Source organism: Mauremys reevesii, linkage group 1 (assembly GCF_016161935.1).
Source record: "Mauremys reevesii isolate NIE-2019 linkage group 1, ASM1616193v1, whole genome shotgun sequence".
NCBI classification, from domain to species: Eukaryota; Metazoa; Chordata; order Testudines; family Geoemydidae; genus Mauremys; species Mauremys reevesii.
This window is the reverse complement of record NC_052623.1, coordinates 87,204,165-87,225,186: the sequence shown is the minus strand read 5'-3', so window position 1 is coordinate 87,225,186 and position 21,022 is coordinate 87,204,165. Positions and strand designations below refer to the sequence as shown.

The following is a 21,022-nucleotide window of genomic DNA, read 5'->3' as shown; positions in this document are numbered from 1 at the left end:
GAGCTCCCTCTAGCGGGGACCCGGCACGCAGCCGCCTCTCATTCATCAGGAGGGTTCAATGGAGCCCAGCTTTGCAAAGCTGCACCTCCCTGGCTTTTTGTTCTCGGGCAGGACGGTAATTCACAGATCCGTCCGCTTTACTTGCGTCACTGAAAGTACACGAAAGTGCAGACAATGCTGAATGCAACTAATTCCCTCTAGCCCACGATCTCAACACCAGCACCCTGCGCAGATATCTCGGAAACAGCAGCAGTCTAATTAAACAGGCAGTGCAATGGTCCTAGAGAGTCTAGTGAGCTTTCAAAAGAAGATGCCTTCCGAATAAATTAGCTGTGGTTAATTTTCTTGGTTACATTAACCATAGACATGCCTTCCTAATAAATTAGCTGTGGTTAATTTTCTTGTGTGTGTATAGAGAGAATAGGTGAAGGTGTAATACACCATCCACTTTATTTCCATGAGGTAGATGATCATCTAATTCACAAAGCTGGTGTATGTAAAAGAGGATGTGCAGGCAGACCAGCTAGAGGTCGTACAAGACTTGTTGCTATGTGCATGCTCATGTAAATAATACAATTTACTGCGGACTTTTATTTCTTATAGATAACAGCGTGCAAAATAGGTTCTACATACACGTGTGAATATAGGTGTAGGTGTGTGTGTGCGCCTATATCTTTTGGCATAAAATACACAACAGGGAACGTGGCAATTTTTGAAACCAATTATTTCACCTAGTGCCTGCCAATACAGAGAAGAGGGGATTGTGTCATTACTATAACATACACTGTCCATAAACCAAACGTTTGGGTTGTTTTCAGACACCGTCCCATATGTTAACTGAAGTTAAATAAAAACACTATCCGTATCCAGTGCTAGGTAGTGATGCTCTCGCCTCCGACTCATTGTATACCCTCTACCTTAAACAAATGAAGTTCTGACTGTCACATGAATGACAGTGTATCCACAGACCTAGCAACGAGGCCGGAACTTTCCTTCCCCCTCTCTTTTTGTTGTTGGTTTTTAGTACATATTGCACCGCAGTGCATCATGTTGATCCCCTGGACACACACACACACACGCACAAAACGGAGTGCTACTCATTCCATTGTGTAGAGGACAAGTAGGTCCCGAGCAGATAGCTGGTGTCTGAGGTACACCGCGTTCCTCTTATTATCGCAGCCACTAATTTGGGGGAGGAGGTGGTGTGGCTAGTACTAGAACATGGTGTATGATCGTGTTTACGAAGCAGCCCGTACCCAAAATAATACCCTCTCCTTCGGCCGAGAAGTGGTAGGCGATTGGATTAACTACGATGCAAAGGCAGGGGAGGGGGCGTTTTTAACTTCTCTTTAGGTCTACTGCGAAAAATACCACCTGAAAGTTTTTATTTTCTTCTGAAACTCAACCTCAAGGGGCTTCAGTTCAATCCAGCGTAACCAGCCAGCTCGCCTGAGGGTCCCACGTAGCCTTTTGTTTTGTCTGCCCGAGTGTCTCGCACGTAAGTGTTGTGTTACTTTGTACGAAGGAGCCTCTTACAAAAATCAGCGCCCCCGGGAGGGAGTTGCTGCTGCGCTAGGCAGCACTGGGGTGGCGAGGCCGGGCCGAAGCAGCAGCGGGAATAGCAGTTGTACCAGTAATAGAGCAGCAGCGGCGGCGGCTCTGCTTGCAGTTGCAGTGCAAATCGTCCGCCTCCCCCTCTGGCTTGCTCGGTGCCGTTGCCCTTTTGAATGCCTCCTGCGGCTCAGAGTGCTGGCAGGGCGCTGGGAGTGTGAGTGAATGTAGCCCCGCAGAGCCAATGAGCTGGGACCGGATGCGATATATCCTCTGGGACAACAACTGCTCTGTTCCTCCTCAGATCCACATGACGCCATTTACTGCTGCTTTTGCAGAGAGATCACCCTACCTCCTCCGGAAAGGAACAGAGAGAGAGGGAGCGTGAGCAGAAAAACGCCAAGCCCCTGCAGCTCAGATCTCAAATCTTCCTCCTCCTCCAAACACACAACAGGCACCACCACAAATCCGCTGCGCTTCCAAAACACCCCCTGATTGCAAACCACAGCGCTGCCTGCAACACTCACACGCTCACAGAGGGAGCGAGAAAGCTAGAGAGAGAAGGGGAAGCTTGCAGCTTCTCAGCAGAACGGCTACATTGCATAGGCTGTTTTTTTGGAGGAGCTCAGTGGAAGAAAAGCTTTGGGATTGTATTTTAGATCCACTTTGTTGTGTTTGCTTTGGCTTCTCCCTCCCCTCCCGCCCCTTGATCATTTGCAACAACAAAAAAAGTGACTTGGTATTGGCGATTGAGAAGTGGGGGAAGAGGAAACAGTGTAAGAGTGATTTATTTTTAGGAGCAAAGAAATACCCATCTGACCTGGAGACCTTTCATAGAGGTTTATATTTATAATCGATCTTGGGACAGTGAGGTCACTTTGCTCTGGATTTTTTGAGATGATGGTGATGATGATTTGCAAATTGGACTAAAGCTGAGTTTGGAAAAGATTTTTTTTTTTGCTGCTGCTGCTGCTTTAGGCTGGATTTACTTGCAAACCGCAGGAAGAAGAAAACACGAGAGAGAGGGGGGGTTGGTGCAGTGCCGCGATCACGGTGAGAGCATTTTCCTTCTTTGCAAAACAAGCTTTTTGTAATAGCCCAGTTTGTTCCGAGGAGCTCGTGAAAATGTAGGTGTAAGGTCGATCCCTTTGCAATCCGTGAACCTATCCCCCCACCCCAGGAGTTGGAAGTGGAATTTCAGCGAGATTTTTTCTTTCTTGGGGAAGTTCGGCGGGGAGAGTGGGGAGCATCGGATGGTTTCTGGGGGCTGTTTCGCGTTTGTTGCCCCTCAGAATGACTTTGCAGTGAAGGAGCCCCCCAGCTTCGCGCCATTGGGCGGCGGGGGTGAGCTTAGAGGGCGGAAATCTGTACTCAGGTTTGAGCATTTGCAGGGAGCAATGTCTACGAAATATTGCAAAGACTTGAAGAACTCGGTGACTTCTTTGCATACTGTATTCTCCTACAGTCGCAGGAACATGCCCCTGAAAGGTAGAGACGGGGAAGTCCTGGGTATATCCTGTCTCAAAACATTACATGGGTTTGGGGTAGGATTTGGGGGGTTGTTTATTTGTATCGCCTTTGGGCTGCTTGGTCCCTGTACTTGGTGCGTTTAGCCATCTGTGTTTAAATGGAAGACTGACACTATTCTTTACGTGCATTGAGAGACTTGTGCAATTCGGAAGTGAGCTCACGCCTGCTATAAATATATTTTCCATGCGATAAAGGTAAATAGATTGTCGATATGATAGGGAGTACATTCGTCCCCGGGTTTCGTTATATGGTGTGTAGGACTGAAGCAGTTTGGGGGAAGGGGGGCACGGAAAGGCTTAATATGTGTGGTGGTGGTTTACTTTGCAACAGCCTCTGAAAGTTGCTGGTGTTTGCAGGAAGCTATTTGCGTGTCAATTTGCCCCACCCCGATGGTGAAGTCCCTTTTGCCCTAATCCATAGTCTGATCACACACTCAGCCCTTAATGGGGGTTTCAAAGCACTTTCAAAGAAGAGGAGGTGGTTGGTGTGTGCGCGATGGAGATGGGGTGGGGGTGTGCTGCAAAGGCTCCTGAGAGAAAACAGAAATTCATGGGCAGAGAACTTTTTCCCCCTTAGGCTTCCCTTCTCCCAGCCAACACGACATGGGTTTTTCCACAGCACACAAGGAGCACTTTGCGTTTTAAACTTCCCCATGCGTGCACAAGATAAAACCCAGCCCCTTTCTCCCCTTTTCCCAATCCCAGTTAGCAAGAGTTAGCAAATCATGGCATTTCTGTTCAGCAAGTGAGTGGACTTCGGTTTTTGGAAGTGGTGAATCGCGTTATCTCAACAAAAAAAAAAGGAGCAAATGTTTCTCCTGCTATCCTCTTATTCGGTAGGTGGAAAAAAGGGGGTGGGTGGGAAGGAGGGAAGCATTGAGATCTACCGAGATTAGAAAGAGAGAGAGAGGGGATAGTCCCGTTTCCCTGAAAGAACTACAGGCAAACATACGTGCAAAAATAAGAGTGCTGTAGGTCTGCAATCTTGCCCTGTTAACGGATTTTTCCAGCGCTCTCGGTGTAATAAAATGCAAGGGCTGTTTGTTGTGCTACAAATTCTGCGGGTTCCACTTTGTAATTCCTAATCTGGGAATGTGGCTGAAATTTACACAAAATAGGTAAAATAGTAGCAGCACTGGGGAGGTTTCCCACCGCAGACTTCCTGGAATTGGAACTGGTGCTTAATGGTAGCCCTTGAAGGGGAAACGTGCACTTTAGTACGCTACCTTGGAGGCGTTCTCTCCAATGAGAAGTAATGCGGGAAGCTTTATATAACTCGTCTCAGACTCCTCCAGCATCTCCTGGGGGCAGGGGGTGGATACACAATAGTTAAAAGGAAGCATGGGCTTGACTTTCCTGATAAGGCAACTTTAGAAGCCGCCTCCCTCCTTCACCCTAGAGGATGTCTCCTGTTTATCTCCAGGTTGTCTGCAGTTGTGAGGCTGCTTGTTTCATTTGCAATATCAGCCAGTCCTGAGAGAAGGAAGGAGTTGCTGCGCCCCACCTGCTGAGCACGTTGTTCTGGGCAAAGATGAAGCCTATAAAAGGAAAGGAAGAAAAGAGCAGTGTTTTCTTCTGCAGCTTTTACCTTGTTGTTTGAAGGGGTTCAGTTTCGAAGACCCTTGTCTTTCGAAGAACCTGCCGGGCAGGGTCAGTCGTACTTTTAGACCGGGTTAACAATACTGCAGAGGCAAAAACATCTCTCCTTTGCTCTTTGAATTTAAATCTAGAATTGGAAGAAGAGGGGTATGTGATGTTGCAAATTCCTCTCGAGGTAGGGAGGACCTTGATTTAACCTTGTTATCTTTAAATAGCTTCCAATAAGGGCATGTCTGTTCTGGGCATTGGATTTAAACTTTTCTCTTGGCAAGGGTTTTAATTTGAAGTAAATACAAACAAGAGGTTAAGATGTGTGTGCAAGATAGCTTTCACGTGCTGTGAATCATGATTTCTAACGTGCCTGCTGGGTGAAAGCCAAGATTTAACAATAATGAACACACCTAATATTTGTATTAAATTTCATCTTTTTAGAAAAGGACCAGCTTATAAAATATAATAAAACAGAGACCTTATTTTGGCTTGAATAGTAACCAGCGGGTAAAAGGTTAAATGTTTTCCTTTGGTTTTAGAATAAAGACGCATATGGAGATGTTCACTGTTGAAGTGTCTGTTTGGATATATTTTACAATACTGTGGTGTAGTATTATTTATTGTTGGTAAGTGATGTGTACAGAGTAACACTGTGGTGCCCTTTCTAGGTATAATTGAAGACATTGTGTGGTCCTTGCAAGAAGCAAGGATTCACATTTGTTTTTAAGTCAAAACAAATTGCTTTGGACTTTTATGTAGCTAATTTAATTTTGTCTACTTTAGAATCCATTAAAGAATGACAAATAGATTGGTAAATTCTGATCTGCAGATTTGTTAACCATTGTACTAAGGATCAGTATTATAAACTTATGATGCTAGTCATACACTGATTTTCCTTAACTATATGCATGTTTTATTGGGTTTCCACTGAATTTCTTAAGCCCACTTCCATTCTTAATTACTGAGAGATGTATCCTCAATCAAATAGTCTTCTTGGATTGTAGTGTTTAGATTGTATTCTGCATATTTCTGTTCCACAAATTGTTGTGTATTTTCTAGTCATGCCCAATATTTGAATTATAATCTATAGATACTTTGAAATGTAAAAATAATTCTGCAGTGGTATTTAATAGGAAATAAATAAAATAACAACTGACATGAAGTACACAAGTATGACACACTTGACAATCTTGGAAAGAGACTTTTTTTACTTCTGCAGTTGACGTTTTTGGTAGCACTAACTCGCTGGCGTCTAACCTCAAACATTTTATTGCTGTTTGGTGTTTTTTTTGGGACATTGGTATTAAACTACAATTTCGTATTTACATCATGTTAAGTTTAATGTGTAAAGAGACTAGCCTACCAAAATATTACCCAGTTTTAAATAAAGTTGAAGAATTAAATGTCTGTCGTCAGCAGGTCACATTACACTTGCTAAAATATTTGTAGCTGTTCTTTGTGTAACATGTATTTTTAATAGTGTTATGTGAAAGGAAGAGTCACTTTAAGTGGCTATGTTAAAATCCATGGTCTAGCCAGAGGATGACTGGGAGGTCTCAGTATCAGGTTTTAAATATCTAGATTTCCTGGAATCACAAGTTAAAGTCTTGCCAGGGTCAGCAAAAACCTCTCTCCTTGCATTATAGATTAAACTGAGTTCTGTGCTGTTTACTGGATGTGGATCTTTATGATGAGTTCTTAAAAACCTAAAATTTCTGTGTCCTGCATGGATGGAGGAAAATATCCTTTAGTGCGTTTAGTAAAAATAAGAGTCTTTTTAGCAAAATCAGACAGGTACAGAGTACTTACCAAGTCTTGCTCCTGCCCTCCACCTTTAATGTGGCTCCATTTTAATGGTGGTGTACTTATTTAATTAGTAAAATGCTCTGGGATCATTCAGGAGGAAAGACAATTTGGAAATGTACAATATGACACAATAGTGAATCTTCTCTTTGTTGCTACAGGAGTTCAGATGTGTTCTAAGCCTGCTGGAGTGACCACTCTTCAGGATACTGATGGAGACAAGAGCTCAGAATGGCAGTGGGTCCCAGTCTTTGCTACAGGTTCGGCATGACGGTGGGAGGCAGCAGGGAGACTCTGACCTGAGGGATGTTCTGACACAGCAGGTTCATGTGTTGTCACTGGACCAGATCAGGGCCATCCGAAATACAAATGAGTACACAGAGGGACCTACAGTGGCTCCGCGACCAGGAGTTAAACCTGCCCCTCGTCCAGCTAGCCAGCACAAAAACGAAAGACCACATGGCTTGCCTGAACATCGTCATCTTACCAGGGTCCAACATGCACAGGTACATACTTCCTCCCGGGCACCCCTGTCCCGTTCCATCAGTACGGTCAGCACAGGTTCACGGAGCAGTACAAGGACAAGTACAAGCAGTAATTCATCTGAACACAGACTTTTAGGATCATCTTCAGGGCCAATGGCTGATGGGATAATCAGGGTGCAGCCCAAGTCTGAGTTCAAAACAAGCGATCTGAAGCCCCTGAGCAAAGAAGACTTGGGCATGCATGCCTATAGGTGTGAGGACTGTGGAAAATGTAAGTGTAAGGAGTGCACTTCTCCAAGGACCCTGCCATCCTGTTGGATCTGTGACAAGCAGTGTCTTTGCTCAGCCCAGAATGTGGTTGATTATGGGACTTGTGTTTGCTGTGTGAAATGCCTCTTCTATCACTGCTCTAATGATGATGAGGACAACTGTGCTGACAACCCATGCTCTTGCAGTCAGTCACATTGCTGCACTAGATGGTCTGCCATGGGCGTTGTATCCCTCTTTTTGCCTTGCTTGTGGTGTTACTTACCAGCCAAGGGTTGCCTTAAATTGTGCCAGGGGTGTTATGACCAGGTAAACAGGCCCGGATGCCGCTGTAAACACTCAAACACAGTTTGTTGCAAAGTTCCCAGTATTCCCCCCAGGAACTTTGAAAAGCCAACATAGCATCACTAGTCGGGAATACTAAAGTTATAAGGATTCTTCTAACACACATATGCAACCAACTAAACAGCTATAACCTGGGCACTGTTAGTAGAAGGGTTGGGGGTATACGATGTTGTTTGCAGTGAACTGCTTTTCTGCATGTGTGCCATCTTAACTGATCTGCTTGTTAGTACCCAGCTAATGGAGCTCAAATGTGGGATGCAGTACTTTGTGACCCATGTATTGCATAAGCTAAAGCAACACAGACACTCCTAGGTGACTCTATTGTTTGTGAATAGTACTTGCAAAATTTGTAAATTCGCAAATGACTCCTTTTTTATTGTTTTCTGCCAGAGATAATGTGCTATATTTTTGTATATACGATAATATTTTCAACTGTGAAAAACAAGTCGTGTCATAGAACATGGCACAGTCACAAAATATTATACTAATATGTTGTACATTCGGAAGAATGTGAATCAATCAGTATGTTTTTAGATTGTATTTTTTGCCTGACGGAAACCCTCTATTACAAGACTCTGATTTCCCTTTGGACTTCATGTATATTGTACAGTTTCAGTAAAATTCAGCCTTTATTTTCTAATTTTTTTCAACATATTGTTTAGTGTAAAGAATATTTATTTGAAGTTTTATTATTTTATAAAAAAGAAATATTTATTTTAAGAGGCATCTTACAAATGTCACCCCTTCTTATGAGGACGTCATAGTTGCTGCAAATAAGGGGTGACAGATGCATATGTTCACTATAAAATAGAAAATATATTAACGTTTGAAATTAAACTGGGCTGCTTGTCATTTTTTTCCCCCCCCTTATCTTTATTGCTCTGAATTGGAAAATCTGATTTGTGGGGTTTGTTGGTTTGTTTTGAAGGGGAAAATTCAAAGAAACGTGTTCATGATGTGTCTAAAATAATAAATTGATTTAAGAACTTTAGATTAATGAAAATGAAAACTTTAAATGTTATTTCTATAGCTGAAAATAATACATTTTTTCTTACCCTTACAGAAATGGTATAAATGCTATTTGCATAACATAAGATGAAAATGAACATAGGAAAATGCATGAACTCATTCCAGATTAGGAATAATCAACACTGAAAACTGGCCTATCCTGTTAAGTGATGAGCTTTTTGTGCTTTAAATAGGAAATAAGTAATACTAGTTCACAAAAAGGTTTGGCTTCCACAGGCTCAATATTCGGGGGAATAATGGACAGTTAATATGGTTAGTTCAAGGAGTTTGTATGATTATTTGTTAAAAGGAGAAGAATATGGTACAGGGAGTGACAGATCTGAAAGCAGTCCAGCCTTATGTAAAACATTTGCCTCACTTTTAAGAAGAAAGTTGCTTAGTTGATGTGTCACTTGTGGCAGTTACCTTCCACTGAGGTCAACATTCTTTCACTGCTAGGTTTGCCGCCGGAAGTTTAGAAAATGATTTACCTTTCTTTATTAACAAACTACCATTTCCTGTTCTGAGCATGTCTCTCTAAGTCTAGGGTCTTAGTGCAGATGTTATACATCTAATTTTTAGGTTGGCATTTAAGAAATATCGCAGCCTCCTCTGAATCCTCTCCAACAAAAACAAGGTTAAAATTAATAAATTAAGAACTTATTTACTACAAGTTTAAACTTGGGGCTACAGGAAATTGCAGATTTTTACCCATTACTTTTAACTCTGGTATTCTGACACTTGGGATGTTTTATATGGGTTTGCTGTGCTGAAAAATCCTTCTCTGCGGAAGTATGTGCACACTGGTTATCAATTGTCGAGTGAAATTAGAAGGTGCAAGCCCTAACTAGTTTGCTAATCGGAAAAGTTGATGTACAAGCCCTTTTTTTCCCCGATGGGGGGAGAAAGCAAGTTAGATTTCTTTATTTCTCCGCACCAAACAACTGGCTGATGGGTGTAAAAAGACAAGCTATTTAGTCAGGTAAATGCTTGCATAGCATAAGAATTCTTTCAAGAGTGCACATATATTGTTGTGTCTAGGCTTCTGAATATGACTCACAGTATTTGTCAACTGGCTGATCGAATCAATTTAATTAGATATCGGAGGGACTGAACCTTGCGTGTTTCTATTTGCTTCCTCCAGTTCTTGGAATGGGTCAAGCCTATATCAAAGGTGGCATGTGCATGTCTTGCATCTGTACTGACTGAAAGTAACCATAGAAATATTTAAATAGCACAATTACATGAAGTCTTTGCCTCTGAGATTACACGTTTGGAAATAAAAATACAATTCATAGCACAAAATAACTCAAAGTTGTTATCTTGTATTAATGAACTTGGTAATGTGGATATTGAATTCTTTGTCCTTATTGACTTAGATATATATTTTAAAAAATAGACTTGAATGCATGGAACTAAAGTTTAAATTGGCAAATTGGAATGTGTCTTAATTGTTTGACAAATTAAAGGTGTACATTACTTCTGATGCATAGGTACTGAAAAGCAAATACTAATTTTTATTTATTTATTTTATTATTTGCTGGCTTACTCACTATTTATCTGCATTGATAGACTTTTTCCCCTCCCCCCAGAATCTTACTGTAGGGAAATATGAATCTGGGCTTCATTGAAGAATGATTGTCAACATCAACTCAGTTCTTAATTGAAGATAACTGACCAAATTTTGCCATCAAGTTACATCCATTACTAATCATTGAGAGTTATATGACACTTAAGCCTTGTGTGGACTAGGAATTAAGGTGTAATGCTAGTAAGTTTTTAGCTACCGTGCTAACTGTGTTTGAAAAGTCTAGGCTATAACTTGAATAGTATAGCACGTGCTAAACCCAGTGCCTTATCCACACTAGACTTCAGTATGTTAGCTAGCGTGTTAGTTAACGTGCTAACATTACACCTTTAAATCCTAGTTTAGACAAAATTTACTAGTCTGGGCCAGGCTGAAACCTGCCCTCAAAACTGTTAGCCTGTGCCTTAATGGGCGTTAAAAGGACTTTTCAGTTGTATTGAGCTAACGTGATTGAAAATTGCACCCTTTTTTGCCTGTCAGGACAGAGCCATTGAAAGCAGGACAGAGCCATTAAAAGCAGAATTTGACCCAATACCTACATTTGGAGGGTCACTGTGGTGCCTTGCCAAATGTATGCCATGTAGAAGCATCCCCTGGTGATTTTAGATGTTCTCTGTGAAAGTGTGTCTGCCCGTGGGTGAGAGAGAGAGAGAGAGAGAGGGAGAGAAACAAACCCCACCCAATTAGTTCAGTTTGTTACATTGCTGTTTCAGTGTTTTGATCCTCAGGTAAACTATGACTTACATGCAAATTTGGTCTCAGGTGGGGGATTCAGAATCCAATATTGGCAGATAATATAGTATGATGGATTATAATTTTAAACAAATCATAGCTTACAATTTCCTTTCCTATATGGTGTGCAAATTACAGATACTGTACAAGAATACCTCTGCATAACTAATTGGATGTCCAAATTAATATCCTCAAACATATTGTCTCTTTTGTGTACTGTAACAGCTTGGGGTGTGATTTTTATATTTTTTTCTGACGGTAACAATCAAAGCAGTAAAAACAAAGGAACTCAATTTTACCAGGACAATAATTAGGTATAATACCTTAAATGGAAATAAAACATGGTTGATCTTGTGGAAAGTATGTCCTGTTCAAATGAACTATCAAAGCATTCCTTTTAACACTACAATTTTAAAGAGTCAGGAGAGGAGTAATAGTTGGGCATTCATATAAGTTCATTTGATATTTTTACAGTTTTCTATAAAAATGCCTACCTATCTATGCCATGCCTGTCTATGCCTATGTAATTCACTTGATACTTGACAGTAGCAAAAACATTGGCTACTTATTGCAGTGTCCATAATGTGCTTTGTGTCCAACTTTTGTGCATTGCATTACCTGATGGGTTTTTTTCTCATTCTGGGAATATTTAAAAAAGCTTGGTGAAATATAAATATGGCCTCACCTTTCTGTCAATCACCAGTGCTCAGAGATCTGCAAATACATTTGGCTTAGCATGAGAGGGCCTCCTCACTTGATTTGAGTAGCATTGGTTTTGAATAGTATTTTGGGTAGCATTGCTTGTTGACATTTTATGTAACCCTAAATAAACAGCAGGTTGAGGTGATAGGAGCTAAAAACATAACTAGCAGTGCCAAAACCATAACACATTATGCTGTCTGTTCTCTCCTAATGGATAAAGCACCGAGTTCTTCTCTGTTTACTTTGCATTACAAAAAAAAGTTGCTTTTTAAATGGAAGTTGTCAAAAGTTTATTGGAAACAGGAAAATCAGAAATCCAAATAAAGCTGCTCTTATTGGAAGCAAAAGTGTGCTGTAGTGAATTTAAATGTTGCATGTATATGTAGCTTTTCTTCTGCCTCAGTATTGTCTAGTGTCAAGTTCCTTTACTTCTCTGTAAAGGATTTTACTAACTGAGGAGATCCTGATGCATTTGTCTTATTTTTGTCTCTACATGTTTGTTCCATGTTGTACCAGTTTCTTCTTTCGATACTTAAAGGTTTATTGCTACTTCTAGTGCACGGGATGAAAGAAGAGCATGAAACATGCTTTTCTCATGAGCACGATCTGTCTTTGAAGGTTTTATGATGGGGGGGAGGGGTGCAGGGAAATGATCACCTTGACATACTTGTGCCACATTTTAAAGAGATTTCAAATGTTTTCCATCTGTCTATGACACTGGTCCGCAAGGTTCCAGGACATATATTATTTTCATTTGTTTAGTGTGCTTTTGATTATGGCAAAATGAGATTAGACCTTAACATGTTTTGTTCATGATGAAATACTTCCCCCTAGTTAAATAAAACATTTCAGTTTACTGGTGCTGTAGTTCAGTGGGCTGGAATCTAGATCACACTAGATTCCACTACTAATAGTCCAGTATTTAATTGCCCCTCCTCCCAATAATAAAGGTTTTGTTTGAAATAGGGTTTTTGTTTTTCTATAATGGGAGAAAGGCAACAGATCTTGTACTGCTCAGCCAACAGATTCTTTTGGCCAAGGCTGGCCATGTCGGTACTGTTACAAACCCTTCTGCTGTGACTTAAGTCCTGCATATGCTGGCTAGAAAAGCCCTGCCCAAAATGTTCAGACTTGGGGAAGCCTAACGTTGATTGCAGTGGGAGTTGTGGATACTCAGAAGCCTTTAAAAATCAGACTACTTTGACTTAGGTGCTGAAATATAAACTTAGGAGCCTAACTTTAAATAACAATTTTTAAAAGTTTTTGCCCAGTGCTATATACTGGTTTTAAAAAATTATGCTATCAGATTAGCTCCTACCATCCAGGGAATCTACTGTGTGATTGTAGAGCTGCTCTCTGTACTTGAGCTGCCTCAGGAGAGAGAACGTTGAATGAAGATCCGATATCTATATGCAGGTCAAAAGTCTAACTTGGAGTGACAATCTCAGTCTACATAAAAAGGTAGGTCAGATGGGTCACTTACATCAGATATACGAACATAATGTTTTGTGCATGTGGACTTTTTTACTTTGTGGCCAAATCTGACGTTGGATAATGCATGTGGATTTGACTATAAATTGTGCATACATGTGATGGTTGTGAAAGAATAGAATGGTCATATGCTATTTTACAGCACCACTTTCTCAAAAGACTATCTGACTTGCAAGGTTCTCAGTTGCTGAGAAGTGAAATATTTATAAATATTTATAGTTTCAGGTACTACAGTCTGCCTACTAATTTGTGCGGTTTTGTAATCACTGATTTTTTTCCTGAGTTTTGTTTTTTTTCTCTCTCCATTGTTGCTATGTTAGATACCCAGACAAGTAAGGGAAGCTGACAATTCACAATGTGCTGTCAAATGAACAAAGCAAACAAACTGAAATAATAAACTTTTCATCCAATCTTTATTTGTAACAGTAGTAGAGAAAAACATTTCAGACTTTATTTACTTATTTTTTGGTTGCTGTACTTTTAATTATTCTAGACAAGTGATATTTCATTAAGGGCATGTCAGATATGGTTTTTTTTCCCCCATTGGCTTTAACAAAACAATAAGGTATGCAAGGAATCCAGCCAGATTACCAATAGTGAATCTTGTGTACGCACTTGATTTCAGTTGCACTTAATAGTGTGTGTGTCGGGGGGGGGGAGTGCATTTTCCTTCTAATATGTCTGAGACCAAATTTGCATGCAATATTAATTGTCAGCAGGTTTAATGTCTACTACTTCTACACGGGAGACAGGCAGTATTGCAAGTTTGCTGTGAATTCATCCAAACCCATTTCCCTGCAGGAAAAAGCATGGGGTTCATGCTTCTAAACCGGTCAATTCCCTGATATCTCAGTTGGTTCCTGGGGTTTTCTGATGGGCCAGGTTCTCCACATGAACTTCCAGCCTCAAATCTGGCTTGTACTTGACTCCACCATTGTTCTCTGTCTCCCTGGACCTTTCTGACAGAAGACAGACTCTATAGTTGACTTTCAGTATTAATTTACCCAGAAAAAGCACCGTCAGGATGAACACAATTCCATGGGGAGCAACCATAATCCCAAATCCACACCCAGTCCAACCCCAGCACAGAGACTGAAACTGGAAGAATGTCCATGAGGGAAAGGGTCCTTCCCACACACCTCATCCCAAAGAAGCTTAAGTCTGTTGTATCTTTCTCTCGTTTGCTCCTGGAAGTGGGAGATATGATCACCCCCTATTAATGATCTCAGAACTTCACCCACTGGTACACATTTCAGCTTTTGCTAAAGAATAAATATGATTGACAATGTAATTTGTTACTAATTAAAAACTGAGCTGAAGGGGAAGTACAGAATAACTATCTAAAATCTTACAGGGAAACCCCAGTTATGAAGATCTGTTATCACAAATTTCATATCAGTGCAGAAATTAGTGTTTTTTATGAAACTCCTATTCCCTCTGACACTGCCATAAAATCTGAATTAACTTGTATTTCTCTTGCTGTATATTTGCATGCTTCACAAGTGACTTCCTTTTCTTTGTTTTTTGATGATACAGTACACTAGTGTTGAAAGTGACATGCTTCTTGAAAGCGCATTCGCAAAAGAGTTTCCTTAGATGATGACTAATAAAACTTCTCTCGTACTTTACTTTTCTGTCAAATGGGATGTTTGGAAAGCACCATCTCTTCTTCCTTTCATCCCCATGCTCCAACCCCAGTTGTAGGTTGCTTCTGGAACTTTTACAGTGGAGAATGATTTTGTAGGTTTCCATTAAGCAGGGCTGAACATAGGGCAATGTATGCTACACTTGAGCTTTGTACCCAAGTGAACAACTAGCCCTTGGTACCAGATGTTCAGAGTACACAAAGAAAAACGAGATATAATATGAGGGGGTGTAACTGGAGGGGAAAGGACTGTCACAATCCACCCATTAAAGTTACTGTTCCAGAACAATAGGAAAATTTGCTCATTTGGTTAAAATTAAGTAGGCAAAATAGCTGATGTGCAGATAGAGAGATCCCACTCAGTGTACTAAACTTAGCCAGTGTTTATGCTATTTGCATTATATATTTATCAAGGTCACGTTATTCTAGTCAGTAGGCTAACTTCAGCTTTTATTATAAGATAAATAAAGGCCTTAGGTGAAATCCTGGCCCCCGTGGAGTTTGGTGGCAATTTCTTCCCTCGGTGTGGGTCTTAATACCGGTTGGGACGAGCTGGCCCCTAGTTTGAAGACTACCTACCAAGTATAGCAGTTACAACACTAGGAATAAGTCCTCATGTTGTCTGGAACTTGTCATGTCTAAATGTACCCTTGTAAGGCAATGCATTAAATTGCACTGCTGGAGATTTTGTTACCAAACTGTGGCCCAGATATTCAGTTTGGGTAGATTGATGTAGCTCTGTTAACTTCAGTGAGGCTATGCTGATTTACACCAGCTGAGGATCTGACCCATAAATTATCACAAAAAGATAGTTGCACAGTAGAATAAGAATGAGCTTTTTTTTTTTATCAGTGTTTGTTTCTTACTGTGTCTGTTGAACAATAGCCATTGTCATGCTTATGGAAAGTCCAGAATCCTGATTTATAATACTTTGAGCTGTTATTTATTGCTTTCGAAATGTTAGTGCAGGAGGAATGCCTCTAACTAAATCACTTTATTTTAGGGTTCTGGGATCATTTGAGACTTCCCAGAGTTACGAAAAACACCCAGGCCATTGTAATTCACCAAGATAAATGCAAACTGTTTTACTTTTTTAAAAAAAATGTTGAAAGTATGCATGGTGTGGCAGAAGTCTATGCAGAACATTTTTATTGTAGAGTGATTTTTTTTCCCAAGAATGATTCATAGAGCTTATTTTTGAGGCTGTTTTGAGTTCTGGTCATTTCTACAGATGCAGCAGCATATAGCTCACTAGTTTACTGGTGGTTTGAACTAACCTCAGCTACCTGTTGTTGGCTGTGAATGGAATAATTTATTTTTAGTGCAAAACCACACTATGAATATTTTCCACTGTGAAAGTATATTAAAAAGAACCTTGTAGAGAAGGGGTTTGCTCTTCCTAGCTGATGTCAGATGTAACTGGATTTGTCTTACAGACAATGCTTTTAAATGCCTGACTCTCTATTGAAGTTGACAAGAATTTCCTCCACTTAACCCCTTCAGTGCCCTAGGGCGTTCTGCATACATCAAACAAAAGGGAGCTCCTATGCCTTGTAGACAGACATGGTGATATTCTGACAAACCCAAAATGAAAAGAGAGACTTAAAACCTGGGCCTTTGGGCAGTCAGGAAAGGGTTCTGTGGGAGGGTCCCTTTCATGGTATGAGAGAGACACAGTACTTCTCCCTCCTCCTCTCCCCTCCAGTTGTAGCTTTCTGAACACCCATTGTTTCATGTTCTCTGTGTGTGTATATATATCTCTTCCTACTGTATTTTCTATGGCATGCATCTGAAGAAGTGGGCTGTAGCCCACGAAAGCTTATGCTCAAATAAATTTGTTAGTCTCTAAGGTGCCACAAGTACTCCTGTTCTTTTTGCGGATACAGACTAACACGGCTGCTACTCTGAAACTTTTCTGAACTGTGTAACTGTTACAGCTGCAATGTTCTATGTAAGGGCCCAGTGCTAAATTTTGTTTGTTTGGCTATAGTGTTTGAGGGAGAGGAGCCCTTTGGTGAAGATTCAGTGCAATGCTGGAAGAAGAGAGAAGCATGTTTTGGGAAGCATCAGTTGTGCTTTACATGGATGGATGGATGAATTAATCAATGTAGTAACCGGACAGATGCTATCAGCCCTACAACATGAGATAGGATTCCAGAGTTGTTAATTAAGGGCCAGATTGTCAACTTCTTACACTGGGGAACACATTGGGTTGAATGAACCCAGGGCCGGTGCAACCATTTAGGCGACCTAGGCGGTCGCCTTGGGCGCTAGGATTTGGGGGGCGCCATTTTCTTCGGCAGCAACCGCGGCAGCTGGATCTTCGGCAGCCCCAGTCGCCGCCGGCATTTAAGCGGAGGGACCTGGGGCAGGGGAGCGCGGGGAGGGCCGCCTGCAGCAAGTAAGGGGCGGGGGAGGTGCTCGGGGAAGAGGTGGGGCAGGGGTGAGCTGGGGCTGGGGGGGTGCCTCAGGGTGGAAGGTGGGTGGGGAGCTGCCGCAGGGGGGGTGCCTCAGGGCGGAGGGGGGAGCTGCTGTGGGGGGGGCACCTCAGGGTGGGAGTGCGGCAGGGGAGGGCGCAAGGTGGAAGTTTTGCCTAGGGCGCAAAACATCCTTGCACTGGCACTGAATGGGCCTACTTGTACTAGTAACTGCACACTGATGTGACAAAGTGGGGTCATAATCTAGCCCTAAAAAGTAATTAATTGCTGTAGAGTACAAATTTATATGTTGCATACATAATCTAAGAGCCATATCCCACCATTGAGTGGTATACAAACTCTCATTCGATTCCGAGTACTGTGGTTGGAACAATGGCTGTATATGTATCAGCAGGGTCACTCTTTATATAGGTAAAATCTTAGAGAGGAGCCTGAACTGCAAAAGTCAAATTGAGTTTGACCCCTCCAAAGTCAGTGCACTGTGTGTTTTAATTTTATATTTTCTCAGTTGACCCTCCATAATAACACTGGTAAAACTGATAAGATAATGTAGAGAACAGGAACAAAGTACTGTTTACAAACTGGACAAAGTTCTTTATACAGGAGCTAAGGTTGGTCTGGCCCATTTTGAGAACAAGCACTGGCCATTAAACTCTGATCTAGATCTGGGTTTCCCCAAATTATCGGGGACTTTATTGGCTTTAGTTGAGTTCCGTAACTGTTTTATTTCAGTTCCAGACAGGAAAGGCTAGGGACCCTCCAGCCTGAGCTTGTTGCTATTCCTCACATTGCCAGAGCTTAATGAAGATTTATATTGTACTTTGTGACTATCCTTGGTAGACGGTGAATTTGTTCCTCCCTCTTTTATGACACACACACGCACCCCTCAATCCCTGAAGAGTTAACATTTTGTCTCTATCTTGGAAGACAAAAAAGGCGTCTGTCCAATCTTGTTAGCTCAATCAACTTTGTCTAACACAAAAGCTCTCTTAAGGCTGATTGTGGGTGTTTCTACACAAGCAAAAACCATGGTTTTCTACCACGGTTAGCTAACACATGATAAAAGGTGGTAAAAATCCTAATGTGAACAAGGCAGTTGTAATTTTAACACGTTACCAGGTCAGGTAAACACCTATTTCTCCTAGGTTATGTCTTCACTAGAAACACTGCTGTAACTCTACAATGTGGACACTCACTACTGTGATGGGAGGGGTTCTCCTGTCATTGTAGATAACCACCTGCTCGAGAGGTGGCAACTAGGTCAACAGTTGCCCTAGTACTATCAACACTGGGGTTAGGTCGGCTTAATGCTTCTCAGCAAAGTAGTTGGGTCAACCTAACTCTTTAGTGTAGACCTGGCCCTAGTGCGCACACACTACTGTTTACCATCACCTGCTAAAACTACAACTGTCTTGTCCACACCAGGATTTTAGCACTGGTTAGTTTCCATGTGTTTACTAACATCTGGAGGCATAGGCACTGACTCCATGAGTGCTCTGGGGCTGGAGCACATAGGGGGAAAAATTGGTGCGTGCTAAGTACCCTCCAGTAGCTGCCCGCCCAGCCCCCCAGCTCACCTCTACCTCTGCCTCCTCCCCTGAGTGTGCTGCATGCCTGCTTTTTCCTCCCAGCGCTTGCCAGGGAAAGTTGGCACCTATGTCTAGAGGTGTGTTATCTAGCCCATGTTGTAGCTTAGGCCTGTATCTTAACAAGCATTGGGGGCTTTTCAATCATGTTAAGTTAGTTTGATTGAACTAACACAATAGAAAACACACCCTTCTGCCTATCAAGACTGACCCTTTGTTGATTATCTTCTGCAAACTAGTGCAGCATTACCACTTCCAGGGGAAAAAAAGCCAATATTGGCTCTATAGGATCCTGAGCTATTGGGCCTTAAACCTTTCAACTGAACCTTAAACTTTGCAATGCCATTGTACTTGGCAGGGAGAGGATATGTACCTCACAGAGGATGTGTAGTGGTGCTGTCTAGGAGACAAACTGTATTTGACATGCACCTTTGACTGCAGCACTAGCTTTGTACTGAAATGAACTGCAAAATTGCCATTGACTTCAATGGGAGCAAGATCAAGCCCGTATTCCTCTTCCATGATTTTCTTCCCCTTCTGCTGCTGTAGAATTTATATATATGCTGTAGAAATTTTCCACAAAAATGATAAAGATATGAGGCCCAAGATGCACAAAGATCAGCCTATCCATTAGCTGCCATATCCTTCACAATTCCTGGAACAATTTTAAGTGTGAGAAATACAGTGAAAAGTTAAAATTCCAAAGGTCAGAAGTTCACTGACTAGGTTCTAAGTGAACATTTTACTATCATCCGCTCCCATTCCCTTTAAAAAAAACCATAGTTTGGGATTACTATAGTAGCCCATTTATATTATCTGAACTTCAACAATGCTTGGTGAAGCAAACTTCATTATGTGTTGTTAAGGAGTTAGCAATGTAGCTCTGAGATTCTTCATCAAGGAGAAAAACATAACACCCTATCTACAACTCTAATTCAAGGGCTTGTCTACATAGGGAAATTGTCTGCATTAGAAACTGACAAGAGCTACTCCAAAAAAAGAAAAAAGTATTTTTATTCTAGAATAGTATATCCATACAGAGAGTTATACTGGCATAGTTAAACTGGTATAATTATACAGTTCTACACATCTGCCAATCAATTTCCCCATCCAAGCTCAAATATGCTATGACCAAGGTTATTGTGCAAACATACAAAAATAATTCATTACTTTCCAAGGCCTTATTTTGTTCTAAATGAGATGTTCTTGTGTGATTTGAATGGAAAGGTGAGATCCAGGTTGGATTTTAATTTGATTATGAGGCCAAATCTTCTACTGGCTACCTGTGTGTAAGCTTGGCACCAAGCCTATGCCACTATTTCAGCAGTGGTTTAAACAGTAAATACATTCAGCTAATAGCTATTAGATTGCTGGCTAGGGAGATTAGTGCAGGAATAATTCTAATTAAATAAGCCAACACTGAAGAGAGCTGAAATGTTTTTAGTCAAGATTTTTGTCTCCCAAGGCTCATTAGGAATATAAAATTAGCTTCAATTGTAGACAGGATAACCTGTCAAAAGGCTGATCTTTCTAAATATGTAGCAGCTGTGTCATTTACATTTTCTAATATTTCTTTGAATGTAACCCCTGTTTGTGGTTTTTTTAGGGGGAACCTTGGATTTTTAAGGTTTGGGGTTTGCTTTTTCCCCAAGCCCTGTTGGTGTTTTTTTGAAACTTTTTAATGGTTTGCTGCAATTTTTGAGCTACCCTTGCATGATTTGTTTTGTTTTGGCAGTCCAAGGCATAGTGACCTTTTTTTTTTTTTACAGTTATAACAGAAACCTTTTTGCTGGCTATTGCCCTTTCTGCTACTTTTTTTTGAGGATGGCACAGCATGTTCCTGCGCCTTTATTATGGCCACTTTTGGGGTTAAATTTTTTAGTGCTGCTACCACTGACGGGGTCTTTTTTATTTTTTCAAGCACTGTGGTGGTGTGACTTTCCCGCCATTTTTGGCTGCACCACTGCATTTACTTGCAACAACTGCTTTTTTTTAACATATTTTTTGAATGAGCTTGTGGAATGGGGGTGGGTTTTGGACCCACTCCCTCAGCTGCCGTTGCCACATCATGAACCCATTTTGTCGGGTGTCCCGAATGATTTGGTCCAACCTAGCAGAATTAATGCACTTGGTGGGGATGCCCTCCTCCCGCACTACCTGCTATAGCAAATTTTTTAGTTTTTTGATGAAATTTGACAATTGTTCATGGGACTCCTGATAGGTATGGCGGAAATGATAATACAGGTCTTTACTGCTATTAGT

General features: G+C 41.2%; 1 protein-coding gene across 2 annotated transcripts; it reads left to right on the top strand.

Annotated features, from left to right (window-relative positions):
* Nucleotides 1–1,721: 1,721 nt before the first annotated feature.
* On the top strand, nt 1,722–8,505 carry SPRY2 (sprouty RTK signaling antagonist 2). Of its 2 annotated transcripts, none has more exons than XM_039544304.1 (2): nt 1,722–2,604; nt 6,635–8,505. In XM_039544304.1, the coding sequence occupies exon 2, from the start codon at nt 6,686–6,688 to the stop codon at nt 7,625–7,627; it is 942 nt and encodes a 313-aa protein (XP_039400238.1). In that variant the 5' UTR covers nt 1,722–2,604; nt 6,635–6,685; the 3' UTR covers nt 7,628–8,505. The 2 variants fall into 2 exon arrangements, with proteins under 2 accessions (XP_039400238.1, XP_039400245.1); XM_039544311.1 differs by lacking the exon at nt 1,722–2,604 and adding an exon at nt 2,713–3,039 and having other exon boundaries at nt 6,635–6,760.
* The last annotated feature ends 12,517 nt before the right edge of the window (nt 8,506–21,022 follow it).